This window comes from Alternaria alternata, assembly GCF_001642055.1.
Source record: "Alternaria alternata strain SRC1lrK2f unplaced genomic scaffold CC77scaffold_4, whole genome shotgun sequence".
Classification (NCBI taxonomy): Eukaryota; Fungi; Ascomycota; class Dothideomycetes; order Pleosporales; family Pleosporaceae; genus Alternaria; species Alternaria alternata.
In genome coordinates this window covers 661,125-672,942 of record NW_017306193.1, presented here as the reverse complement: position 1 = coordinate 672,942, position 11,818 = coordinate 661,125, and the positions used below count along the sequence as shown (strand labels likewise).

The 11,818-nt window shown below is 50.7% G+C and overlaps 5 protein-coding genes across 5 annotated transcripts; 2 read left to right on the top strand and 3 right to left on the bottom strand.

The window, feature by feature from the left end:
- Positions 1 to 24: 24 nt before the first annotated feature.
- CC77DRAFT_1017452 (hypothetical protein) lies at positions 25 to 1,747 on the bottom strand. The gene has a single exon (XM_018524405.1). It carries the CDS (start codon positions 1,336 to 1,338, stop codon positions 34 to 36), a length of 1,305 nt encoding a protein of 434 aa, XP_018389240.1. The 5' UTR covers positions 1,339 to 1,747; the 3' UTR covers positions 25 to 33.
- Positions 1,748 to 2,108: 361 nt separating this feature from the next.
- On the bottom strand, positions 2,109 to 3,820 carry CC77DRAFT_1017451 (hypothetical protein). Its single transcript, XM_018524404.1, has one exon. It carries the CDS (start codon positions 3,617 to 3,619, stop codon positions 2,138 to 2,140), a length of 1,482 nt encoding a protein of 493 aa, XP_018389239.1. The 5' UTR covers positions 3,620 to 3,820; the 3' UTR covers positions 2,109 to 2,137.
- A 151-nt stretch (positions 3,821 to 3,971) lies between these two features.
- On the bottom strand, positions 3,972 to 5,270 carry CC77DRAFT_1028774 (triose-phosphate transporter; the record flags this gene model as incomplete). Its single annotated transcript, XM_018526472.1, has 5 exons — positions 3,972 to 4,397; positions 4,458 to 4,526; positions 4,591 to 4,744; positions 4,799 to 4,974; positions 5,028 to 5,270. 5 exons carry the CDS (start codon positions 5,268 to 5,270, stop codon positions 3,972 to 3,974), a joined length of 1,068 nt encoding a protein of 355 aa, XP_018389238.1.
- Positions 5,271 to 6,392: 1,122 nt separating this feature from the next.
- CC77DRAFT_982762 (UDP-glucose 6-dehydrogenase) lies at positions 6,393 to 8,021 on the top strand. The gene has a single exon (XM_018536127.1). It carries the CDS (start codon positions 6,401 to 6,403, stop codon positions 7,958 to 7,960), a length of 1,560 nt encoding a protein of 519 aa, XP_018389237.1. The 5' UTR covers positions 6,393 to 6,400; the 3' UTR covers positions 7,961 to 8,021.
- Positions 8,022 to 8,740: 719 nt separating this feature from the next.
- Positions 8,741 to 11,771, top strand: CC77DRAFT_1058312 (TPR-like protein; the record flags this gene model as incomplete). The annotated part of the gene is made up of 3 exons (XM_018528119.1): positions 8,741 to 9,176; positions 9,237 to 9,378; positions 9,461 to 11,771. 3 exons carry the CDS (start codon positions 8,741 to 8,743, stop codon positions 11,769 to 11,771), a joined length of 2,889 nt encoding a protein of 962 aa, XP_018389236.1.
- Positions 11,772 to 11,818: the final 47 nt, after the last annotated feature.

Sequence of the window (11,818 nt, the reverse complement as noted above, 5' to 3'; positions counted from 1 at the left end):
CCATTGGAACACATGAAACAATGAGCTGAATATCTAATTATCCCTGAATACCTCGCCTTCAAACTCCTGACACAACTCATCCCATGGTAGCCATTCACCTTTGTCCGACTTCGCTCCGCCCTTCTCTGCAATTGGACTCCACCACGCCTGCTCCTTCCCATCATCATCGTGCACGACAGCGACGGGACCAACCGGCCCGGCAGCGTTCGACTCGAATAACTTTCTAGAATGGTTGAAGTACCACATGCGATCCCAGACTGAGACGCGCAGCGACTTCAGTCCGTCTCGATGAGCATTGTGGTGAATGAGACCAGGAACGACGCTCGTCCACATGTTGGTATAGAGAGGGACATCACGCCAGGTTCTATCTTCAGAGAAGCTGGAACCGGGAGCAACGACTGCTGGGCGAAATGGTGGCTGCGAGTCTGTGACGTCTTGGGCGAGGTCGTGTACGCGTACTGGCGCAATTTTGAGCTCGGCGGAGGCTTGCGCGATGGACTTGGGGTCATCATATGTCACCCATGCTGAGTCCTCCTCTGCAAACACCGTTGGGTGGCCAAGCAGACTAGCATAATCCAACCCTATACCGAACTCATCGGGTTTTCCTCCTTTGTGATCGCGCAAGTGTCGCTCAGACTGTGGGTTGAGGATACTGTTCCTACCAGTTAACCAATCTCCCATCTTCTGGAAAACATTCCGATGCCGCTGTCTCATGACCTCTCGCTGAAACTCCTGGTCTCCGAAGATCTCACTGAAGATCTTTTGATCACTACCGAAGTTCCGGTCCTTTTCTGCCTTTTCCATCGCCCGCTCGAAGAGGGCCTTCATCGCCCCTACGCGACCCATCGCATCGCCAGAGTTGAGATAGCGTTGCCGGAACTTGACGTATGGGTTCTTCTCAAATCCAATATCCGTATCCGTTTCGGGGCCGTAGATGTCGTTTGGCAGCGAAGACTGCGGCACAGCGTAGCAAGGTGGGTCTTCTGGCTTCCATGGCCAGCACCGCTTCTGCGCAGAAAAGATAATGTCTTGGGTTATCCCTTCTGCAGCGGCTGCTTTCGAACCCATAGTCTGCTGTATCCGCGTGTTCGCCTCGTTGTTGATGGCGTGGAAGCGCGATACCAGCGCGCTGGGACGCAGTTGAAACCAGATATCATATCCATCCACAAGTAATAACAGGTCGTCGTCGCGCTCCGGTCCAAGTGTACGCAGATACTCGAGTACACCACTAATCTTGGCTAAATGTGAACCTCCAGCCACAAGCGTTTTATCGTCGAATTTGGCGCCCCAGTTGATCAGTGTTGGAGTTGGATATCCAGCCACTGCGGCGCTTAGCATCGTTTTGCAAAGATTGACATCTTTGTGATCCGCAGGAATGAGAAGGTGAAGGATCGCGGACTTCTTCGGTGTATCTTTCTTGCCAGAAAATGGAGAGGAGAGGGATGAGGGTATAGAATTTGGAACAAGGTGACGGTCACCGTTGACAGCAAAGAGTAAAATGACAAGGAGTATGAATGTCGCTGCGACGAGTACCCGGCGCCGTCGACTCAGAGTCGGTAGTCGTCCGACTGCGGCGTCCAGGTACTCGCTCGAGACTTGCTTGTACCCACGCATCGATTATGCAGATGCAGTCACACGGCTGGAGTGCGACGTTTGCACTATGTGAGCTGGCAAAGCACTTGAACCTGAGCAAGCGTATGGCACATGCCGGCGATGAGCCGTGTGTGATATCAGTCCGCTTTGCTAGTATACAATCTTACATTGGGACTAATCGGATCCCATAGCCGTGTGGCGTTGGTAGCGATGTTCGCTAGTGTATTGTCGATTCCACTCCGGGAAATGGCGGATGGACGTGCAGGGTGTGGGTACCGAAGTGTGGTTGCAGGCATCGGAACAAGTCTGCCGAGACAGGTCACTAGTGTTTCCACGGCATTTGACACCTATTCGGTCGATTACATATCATAGTAAGCGCAGGATTTCTAGTGAAAAGCGCTGATACGCGGAGGTGTGGAAAATGAGACTAGACGTATATTTGCCAAAGATAACATGTGGCGTAATCTTGGAACTCAACGATTTCGTGTAAGGTGTCTATGATGATATTGAGATGTAGTTAATAGAACGCTCGTCGCTTGAAAATTCAATGGTATATTATCTCCGCAAACGAGACATCTTCAGGTCCCGACTCTGCACTGTACAAAGCACGCTCGTGAGATCCGCAAAGGGCTTCCCATGAGAGCGCTTCTCCCTGATCACTCCAAGCTCCAGATTTCTCTTCAATCTTGCGTTCTGTCTCATCGTATGGTATGTTCTTTGTCCATGAAACCCCATCGATAAGGTCTGATCCGATCTGCGGATCGTGTATCTGAGCTGATGCACGCTGAAGGCGTTCAGCCTCTTCAAAATACCACATGCGAGGCCACCAAGTGTCTCGGAAGGACTTGTCGCCTGTGAAGTGCAGCAGTGGAAAAGCCTGCCCAGTGACAGTGTTGAAGCCGAGAGACACATTACGCCAAGAAGTCTTTTGTAATGCTGCGTCGTCAGAAATGGCAGCAAAAGGCTTCTTGGATTGTAACACGTCTTCTTGTAGATCTATGCGGTACGGTTCCACGGACGTTGATGTTGATGGAAACGAAGACCGGTTTGTCGTCATCCACGCTATATAATTCCTGTATCCAGCCGCTGTCTGGAATAAGCTTGATCGGTAATCTAGACCGATATGATATTCAGTCTTCTGACCCTCCTCAAGCACCGGTAGACCAGCTTCTTGGACCTCTTGAGGTATCCCATAAGGCACATCCTCATGCGATAATATACGCGAATATTCCTGGTCGCCCCATACATCCGCAAAATACTTCTGGTCAGAGTTGCGCAACACGTACTCAGGATCATACGTCTTATGGATCTTCTCTTGAGTCGCACGAAACATATCTCGCATTTCTGCCGCGGGTCCGATGATGGTGCCAGAGTTTAACCAGCGTGGTCTTGCGTGTAGCATATCGCCCCAACCGTCGGTATAAGGGCCAAATGCATCGGGTTGGAGGGGCGACTGCGGTACAACCCAGCATGCTAAACGCTGTATATCTTCAGGGAAGCATGTTTTGTCCGGACCAAAGAGGATGCTGTTGTGCATGTTGTGTTTCCGCATATGGCTCTTGCCATACTTGGCAATCAAACGCTCGTTTGCAGTAGCCGTTTCCTCGAAGTACCGTTTTAACAAAACGTCCGGACTGAGTTGAAAGGTGATGTCGAAACCGTCCAGGAGAAGGACTATGTCGTTATCCTGAATGGTTGTTAGGTTTTCGAGGTAGCGAAGAGGACCTGCGATCTTCGCAAGGTGGGTTTCTGCAGCATTGAATGCACCCTCTCCGGCCCAGTCGATCAAAACAGGGGTTGGGTACGAGAGAATGGAGGCGGAGAGAAGGAGGCGGCATAAATCGAGGCCGCTGCTGGTAGCCACTATGAGTAGGTGAAGACGTGACTCTTTAAGACTGCTCGTGAGCGCATCTTGTGCCGTGGCTCCACGTATGGCGTCGAGTGACCCAAGATGTAGCGCAGTCCAGAGAAATATTAGGGTCGCAAAAGCCACGATTCCAGCAGCGAGAGTCCTGGGACGAGGCATGGCGCAGGTGTGTTGAGCCACAACTCTCTAGAGTTGACTATGATATGATCAATGGTAAGTTAGTGCTAATTTTAGTCTGCTCACAGCCAAGCAACGCACGCCTTGCGGTGCATGCCGTGTGATCCCGTGGCAAGGCATGTTGTGGCGTCATGTATGGTATTCTACTATGGTTTTGCATGAATTGCATAATCCCTAAAGAGGTTGATGGAGCGAGGCAGATTCCGCTGGGAAAACGGGAAGAACGGAACGTTGGCGCTTCGCTTGGCGCCCCAAGCGATCGGTTGGACGTGCTCATTCATATCCATGACTAGCGTGCCACACTAACAAAAGCCTGACGCGACAAGTCATTCGTTCATCCACTGGCTCTCGCCTTTGCCCTAAGCTCTATGCTACTGTACCACGCTCCGCCTGCAAGAGCTAGGAGTATGCCGGCTCCATTCATGGGACTGACAGGCACGTCCCACAAGAAAGCTCCCAATACAATGGTTAGACATTGCTTCAAGTTCGCGCAGATAGTCAATGTCAGCGCGCCTGCCAGCTTGTTCGTCTCGAAAGACGCGACATTAAGGCCAAACGCAAGCAGGCCGTTACCCGAGACTGTCAGAATCCTCTCCGCTGTCAGATGCCCAGCTTTTACGAAATCAAGGAATTCCGAGAACTCGCCAATGAGTACGGAATAGAGCAGAGATTGCACAGCAGCCAAGGGACCCATGCGGAGGAGCAGCTCCAGTGCGGGTAGTCGCAGGCGCCCTGTCATCAAACGGTTGGTAACGACCGTCTATTTTAATTGTCAGAATCCTTCGTGAATAATGTACATGATCCTTCGGATTCTGCTTACCTTTATGGCTGCGAGGACCACACCGATAAGAGTTAGAGTGAAACCCAGGGCGGTGAAGTAGTAGTCGCCCTAAAGATTGGTATACGAAGTCAGCTTGTGTCTCGCATGTATTTCGTGCAGGGGCGTTACTTACGAAGGTCGCTAGACCGACACCCAGCATTACAGGGACAATAGACAGATATGTTATGACAGCATATCTTCTAGAGAAAACGAGGCGATAGATCAGGATCGTAAAAAGTGGACAGGTTGCCCGCATGATTTGATGGAAAGGAACTGAAACCATAGCCCTGTAAGTCCTCATTAGTGACTGACTCAAGATTGGAGAGGGCACGATTGCTTACAGCGACAGGTTAGACATTGCGATGTTCAGCGTGAACAGCAGCGAGAACATGAAATGTACCAGGTGCTCGCGCGTTGTCAGTCGCGTCAACTGGAAATGTCCAAACATCAAGAAAACCAAACTTCCAAGAGCAGCACTCCCGGTGTGTACTGCTGTCAGAATCCATGGGAATGGGAACTGTATGTTCTATTAGCTCGATGTTCACACCCAATCTGATACGTGCTACATACCGAACCCATGACTGCTTTATTGTAGAAGGTAAGACTCAGATTCATTATGAAATAAGTTGCCAGAAACACGAAAGTCTTCGTCCGGCTGACGGCCGGTTCGGTTGCTCGATGAGCAAGCTCCTGCTTCTCCTCATGTTGACTCTCGAGATCTAGCAATGGTTCGTTCTCTTTGAAGAGGTGTTCAGCAGGATACTCTTCGTCCTCGCTGGTTGATTGCTTTGGGATCGGCTCGGGCTGAGTCATCTCAATTTTTTCCATGTTGCTGTTGTCTTTGTTGATTGAGAGGGGAGAGTCGTGTGCGCGCTGGCAATGGGGCTGCGTACAGTCAAAGACTCGTCCAATTTGAGTTGGCTGAACCGATATCTGGGCCGACAAGGGGTGGTAGGAAGAGACTATAGCGCCACTGCGGCTATGACCGACAAAGCTACTTAGCTTCTCATCGTTAATTTCGGAGACTGCTGCGGTTCGCTAACGTCTTAGCCTCTTTACATGCGTGTCTATTCACGCCCCGCAAGGCATGATGTATGCCATGTCACGCGATGAATCCTCGTAGCGTAAGACGGGGATGACCGGATTTAGGTACTGTATCTCCAGCGTGAACGAATAAGGTGTGATGACTGCCTCTATGTGTTGGCTCACCGATACAATGCTTGCAATTAGCTGCACCATAGAGCCTAGCTCAGCCATCATCTTAGGCACACTGCCTCACCTTGCTGTGATTATCTGTTGCCGAATTCCGATATTAGCTCCTTGAACATGGTCTATTTTTGTTAGTGTTGTGTAGTACTTCAATCCTCTGCGATGTCCTCGGACCAGAGGGAAAAACTGAACAACTCGGCGTGGATCTAGAAATTTTGCAACAAGACTAATCGAACGCATGAACGCATAGCCGCACTTTGCTCAATCCAGCAGCAAAGTTGAGCCTCGCCGAGTATTGTGGGGTTTCCACGCTAAGGATTACATCACTGACTTTACGACCGACGTTGCTAAGGCTTGCTTGGCAGGCACCCCGTCAATACCTAGGAAGCCGTGGCGACCCCGGCACTTCCGAGGCGCTAGTGCTCAACTCCTGACCAAACGCTTCCAAACGGTCCAATACGTCAAGGCCCATGCTCGGCACAGTAGGTGCAGATTGGTACTTTGTAAATAAAACCTAGGTGGTAGAAGATGCCGATAGCCGTCCAGGCGAGTATGAGTGCGGGTGGTCGCTTGGTGCTTGTCCGCGGCTTACGGATATCTCATTCGAGATCTCGATAGCCTTGTGTACCTATAGGTATCCTTCTGGCTTCCATAGCGACTACTTCATCATTATCCAACTGAGCAGACTAGTTGAACCCCCCTTCACATTCTTTCTCAACTATCTTATACCTTTCATGTCTACCCACACGCGGCAAGATGCGCCTATTCCGGCACCCTCATACCGCTCCAGCAACGAGTCCAAACTATTTGGCCGCATAACTAAGATATGTTGCGTTGGTGCAGGATACGTGGGAGGGCCGACTTCGGCAGTCATGGCGAACGCGAATCCCAACATCCAGGTAACAGTAGTCGATTACGACAGCAAGCGTATTGCTGCATGGCAATCAGACGAACTCCCCATATACGAACCTGGCCTCATGGAGATGGTCAAACCATCACGCGACGGTATTCCAAACAAGAGGGCACCAAATCTCTTCTTCTCCACAGATGTCGACCGCGGCATTGCCGAAGCTGAACTCATCTTGTTGAGTGTAAACACCCCAACCAAGACATTGGGCCAAGGTGCAGGACATGCGAGCGAACTGTCGTATTTGGAGTCTGCTGTTCGAAAGATTGGAGCTGTAGCGACGGACAATAAGATTATTGTAGAGAAGAGCACTGTACCTTGCCGAGCAGCAGACACACTTCGAGACGTTCTGAGAGCAACGAGCAAACCTGGAGTAGAATTTGAGATATTGTCGAACCCCGAATTTCTAGCGGAAGGAACCGCCATTCAAAATCTTTCGAATCCCGACCGCGTACTGATCGGGTCTCTGAAGACTCCTCAAGGACTGGCGGCTGCACGAGCCCTCGCCCAGATCTACTCTGCTTGGGTCAGCACGGAGCGTATCATCACGATAAACCTATTCAGCTCTGAGTTGGCAAAGTTAGCTGCAAACGCTCTGCTTGCTCAACGGATCAGCAGTGTCAACGCGTTGGGTGCCATGTGCGAAGCAGTAGGTGCAGATATCGATGAGGTATCCTACGCCGTCGGACTAGACAAGCGCATTGGGTCTAGAATGCTCAAAGCATCGGTTGGGTTCGGTGGCTCTTGCTTTCGCAAAGACATCTTATCCTTAGCATATATCGCGGAGTCGCTGAACTTGTTCGAAGTCGCTGCCTACTGGCGATCGGTAGTCGACATCAATGAGTACCAAAAGGACCGATTTACCCGCCGTATTGTGCGATGCTTGTACAACTCGCTCTCGAATAAGACACTTGCGATCCTCGGCTTCGCGTACAAGAAAGACACAGGGGATACTCGTGAATCAGCAGCCATCACAGTTGTCAACAACCTTCTCGCAGAGGGCGCGAATGTCAGAATCTACGATCCCCAGGTCAAGGAATCGCAAATACGGCACGATATCGAGAGCAGTAACCCACACCCGCAAAGCATCAAAGGCAGGCTCGCCGTCTGCTCTTCGACCTATGACGCGTGTACTGACGCCGACGCCGTGGTCATACTGACGGAGTGGGACGAATTTAGCAACAAGAGCAGTTCTGCACATGCCCGTGGAGACTCGGTACGTAGTGGCGACATGGATGCAATGCGCAAAGAGATATCATGGAAGCGCATCTCGCAAGTGATGCGACGTCCCATGTACGTGTTCGACGGGCGTAATGTCGTCGACCCTGTGCCTCTGGAGGCATTGGGCTTCCGATACGAAGGCGTCGGTAAATCGAGGGAGTTGTAGTCACTTTTCTTCATTTTTCTTCTTCAGATATCCAGCTCGTATAGCATAATTGGGACGATACATAGCTAGTACCTGTAGTTCGGCGTCGGGTCAGGTAACAGACGACAGGAATGAAAGCCTGATAATAACGTTACTATTCTGATGATATTTTTCGAAGACGTTGTTCCCTACCTTTGGATGCTCGCTTCCGTCGTGTTTTGGGTTAGCGCCGGTAGCTCGTCCAGGAAGGCTGGGAAGCCGCACCTGCCTCACACTTCTTCCCAAAACACGACAGCACATGGTCGAGTAGATGGACGCTGTGATGAAGTCACCAAAAGCTTCTCACTCGGCATAGGTCACACGCACAGTTACGAGGATAACCAAAGCGTACCACAGTTTGTTGAGGCCTGCTCATTCGGAGCTCGCTTTCCCCTGTCGTCAGTCGCCCACTGGCTACGCGCATCACCTTGCCAGTTCGCGATTCTTGATTTTGTCCTTTCCGGACTATTGTCAGTCCACTCTGAGCGTTTGGATCGTTTCTTGGGTGCGTAGTCGGTCTCCATCGCAGCGGCTGCCTCATGGCGCGTCGCACGGCATCCTTCGCGCTTCCGTCGTACGCGCAATCAGCGAATTACTGTTGCCGCCACCCCATGTCGATGCATCACAAGTTGTCGCAGCCTTGCTGCGCCTTCATCCTGCAGAAACCCAGTCTTTTCGCCCCTCGATGATATCGTCTTACTGCCTGCCCCTTGCCTACGATTTCTTTGTCTTCAACTAGTCTTCCCGTCCTCCTGCAATGCCATGGCGGAACTTGCAGCCCTTAGTGTCGCTGCTAGCATTCTTCAGGTTATCGATATCAGCGTTAGGGTTGCTGAGCGTCTCAATGAATATCGCAAGAAAGAGGACAGTCTGCCCACTGCTTTCAAACATGTCAGCACCCGACTACCTATCTTTGTTCTTAAGCTTCGAGATACGAATGCGAAAGTTGAGGATATGACAGATGATGCAAGGAGAGCATTAAAGCCCGCGATCGAAGAGTGCTTCAATCAGATCAAGAAGTTGGAGACGATAATTGACAAGGTTTTGTTTAAACCTGGTGATAAAGGAGCTACACGTAGCTGGAAGTCCATCAAAAGCGTTAAATACGACAGCGATGTGAGCGAGCTAGATAAAGTCATTCGGAGATACATGGAAGCCATGAACTATGGCCTATCGAGCGTGGCACTCCATTCGAGTAGTACGTATATTCCATTCTTCAACACTATTCCAAGGACGTAGGCTAATGTCTTGTTTTCAGATGAGAAATCCTCACTACAACCAACAAGCACTTGTCCATTTGAGCGAGAGGCGGACTTCGTGGAGCGAGACGTCATGTGTGACGTTACGACGCGATGTCAAGCCGGGTCAAGGTCAGCTTTGATAGGTATTGGCGGCGCTGGGTACGTGCTCGAACTGACGCTGGCAACGGATGATACTGCCAATCATGATTTTATGTATGACTCCCGCTGATAGCTGGTTTAGCAAGTCACGCATAGCTATCGAATACAGCTATCGCGTAAGAAAAGCCGCACCGGATACTTGGGTGTTTTGGGTGACATTCGATACGCCAGCCACTGTCGCTCAGGACTTCCGGAAGATAGCGAAGGCAGTCGGTCTTCGAGGCTGGGACGAGAAAGCGGCAGACATCTTTACTATGGTACATGATTGGCTCAAAGACGACTCTAACGGTCCATGGACCCTGATCCTGGATAATGTCGACTCTGTTGACGTTCTGACTGCGCCTGCCCCAAGAGTCACATCCAGTAATAGCATTGACGATGATTCATCCATGCCGCAGATTCGAAACTTTATCACTACTTCGACAAAAGGGTCTATTCTCGTCACATCAAGGAATATCGAGGCTGCGCAGATGATCACCGGAAACTGCGCATACCACATTGATGTCGATGAGATGAATGAGTCTGAAGCGATTGCTCTCTTGAAGAAGAAGCTCAGCAGCAAGGTTATCTATACCGAAGCTGAAGCTGCTGAGCTTGTCAAGTCAGTCGACTTCATGCCATTAGCAATATCTCAAATTGCGACAAACATCAGCATGAACTATCCACGCCTCACACTTTCGAAGGCCACTGAGAGAATTCAGGCACCGAGTGAAGAAACAGTGCAGCTCTTAGAAACAAGTGCGCACGAAACAAGTCGAGATACTAGAAGGACTAACTCGATTGTCAAGACTTGGCACCTATCCTTTCAGTATGTGCGCCAAACGCATCCTTCGGCTGCAAGACTTCTGTCGCTGATGTGTTTGTTCGGTCGACAGGGCATTCCGGAAACGCTTCTCACCGGTCAATATGGCGAGGAAGTAACCGCCTCAGCAACCCCACTTCAGCCCCGCCTGAATTGGTGGAAGCGAATCAGACGGCGGCGATTATACCTAAGGCGACGCCAGCGTGTGGCTCAGCAGAAGGCAACTGGTAGTAAAACCACCACGTCTGCTTGTTTCGACGAGGATTGGAGAGTGCTTACAAACTTTGCGCTTATCAGAACGAACATCGACGGATGTCATTTCAGTATGCACAGGCTAGTGCAATACACTACTAAGAGGTGGTTGGAGATCAACCGAGAGCTGAAGGCCTGGATGCAAAGATATGTCTCCATCATTCGAGATTGCTTTCCGAAGCCAGAACACGACAATTGGCAGGTTTGCCAGTACCTCTTCCCGCACGCTCAGCAGGCCGCCAGCTACCGGCCAGAGGATAGAGTCTTGCTTCTGACGTGGGCACCCCTTATCCAAATGATATCACGATTTGCATATGTGATAGGGGATTATAGCTCAGCGGAGGATCTGGGTCGCACGGCACTGGCAACACTGGAAGAGGTTCAAGGTCCTCATTGTGAAGATACCCTTCGCAGTTACCACCAACTCGGTCTAGCGATCAGCGTTCTCAATCGACATAACGAATCGGAGAAGATGTTTCGAAGGGCACACGAAGGCAGACTGACTTTGCTGGGCTCCGACCACTTGGATACACTAGACAGTGCAAATCAGCTGGGAGCACGATTGAACAAGCAGGGAAAGTACGAAGAAGGCGAGGCCATACACATGCGCACGATTGAGGGATACGAAAGAGTTTATGGACCTCGCAGTATCGAGACGCAGTCGCTCATGGCCGGACTTGCGCTCACATACATGAACAACGAGCGTTTCGAGCAGGCTACAGCGATCCATCGACGAGTGCACGCTATACAGAAAGAAGCTTATGGCGAAGAGACCAATGATACATACCAGGGCTTACGTGCTTTGGGCGCCTTGCTCAACATGCAAGGCAAAGCCGCCGAAGCCGAGAACATACATCGTCAGGTTGTAGAGTACAGGACGAGAACATCTGGACTGGACCACTCGGAGACAATTAAGAGTGTGAACTTTCTATGCGAATCGCTCATCAAGCAACGCAAGCTGGACGAGGCAGTGGCGCAATATCGTAGCGTCATCGACATATATACCGACCTCGATGAGAAGGCGCGACAAGAAGCCTTGCTGACAATGAATAGTCTCGCTGAGACGCTTGTCCAACAAGGCCATCTCGATCAAGCGGAAGCTGTCTGCCGTCGCCTCGTTTTGGAGAGTGAAAGACTGCTGGGAGCTGATGACTGTGATACCTTGATTGGTGTTCATACGCTCGCAGACACCCTTTCCAAGCAAGAGCGATATGGAGAGGCTCTACAATTATATGAGCGGGCTTACATTGGTACCGAGAAGCGTTGTGGCGCAGACCATCCTGACACGAAAGAGTTTTTGGAAGATTTCAATCGTGCGAAGAGGACCATGTTAGTGTAGCTGATTAAAACCAGCATCTCCTTTGGGCTATTAAGCGCTTCGGCGGT

Bases quoted from the DNA above. Each gene is read 5' to 3' on its own strand.
- CC77DRAFT_1017452 (XM_018524405.1), bottom strand. From the start codon at position 1,338: ATGCTAAGCGCCGCAGTGGCTGGATATCCAACTCCAACACTGATCAAC.
- CC77DRAFT_1017451 (XM_018524404.1), bottom strand. From the start codon at position 3,619: ATGCCTCGTCCCAGGACTCTCGCTGCTGGAATCGTGGCTTTTGCGACC.
- CC77DRAFT_982762 (XM_018536127.1), top strand. From the start codon at position 6,401: ATGTCTACCCACACGCGGCAAGATGCGCCTATTCCGGCACCCTCATAC.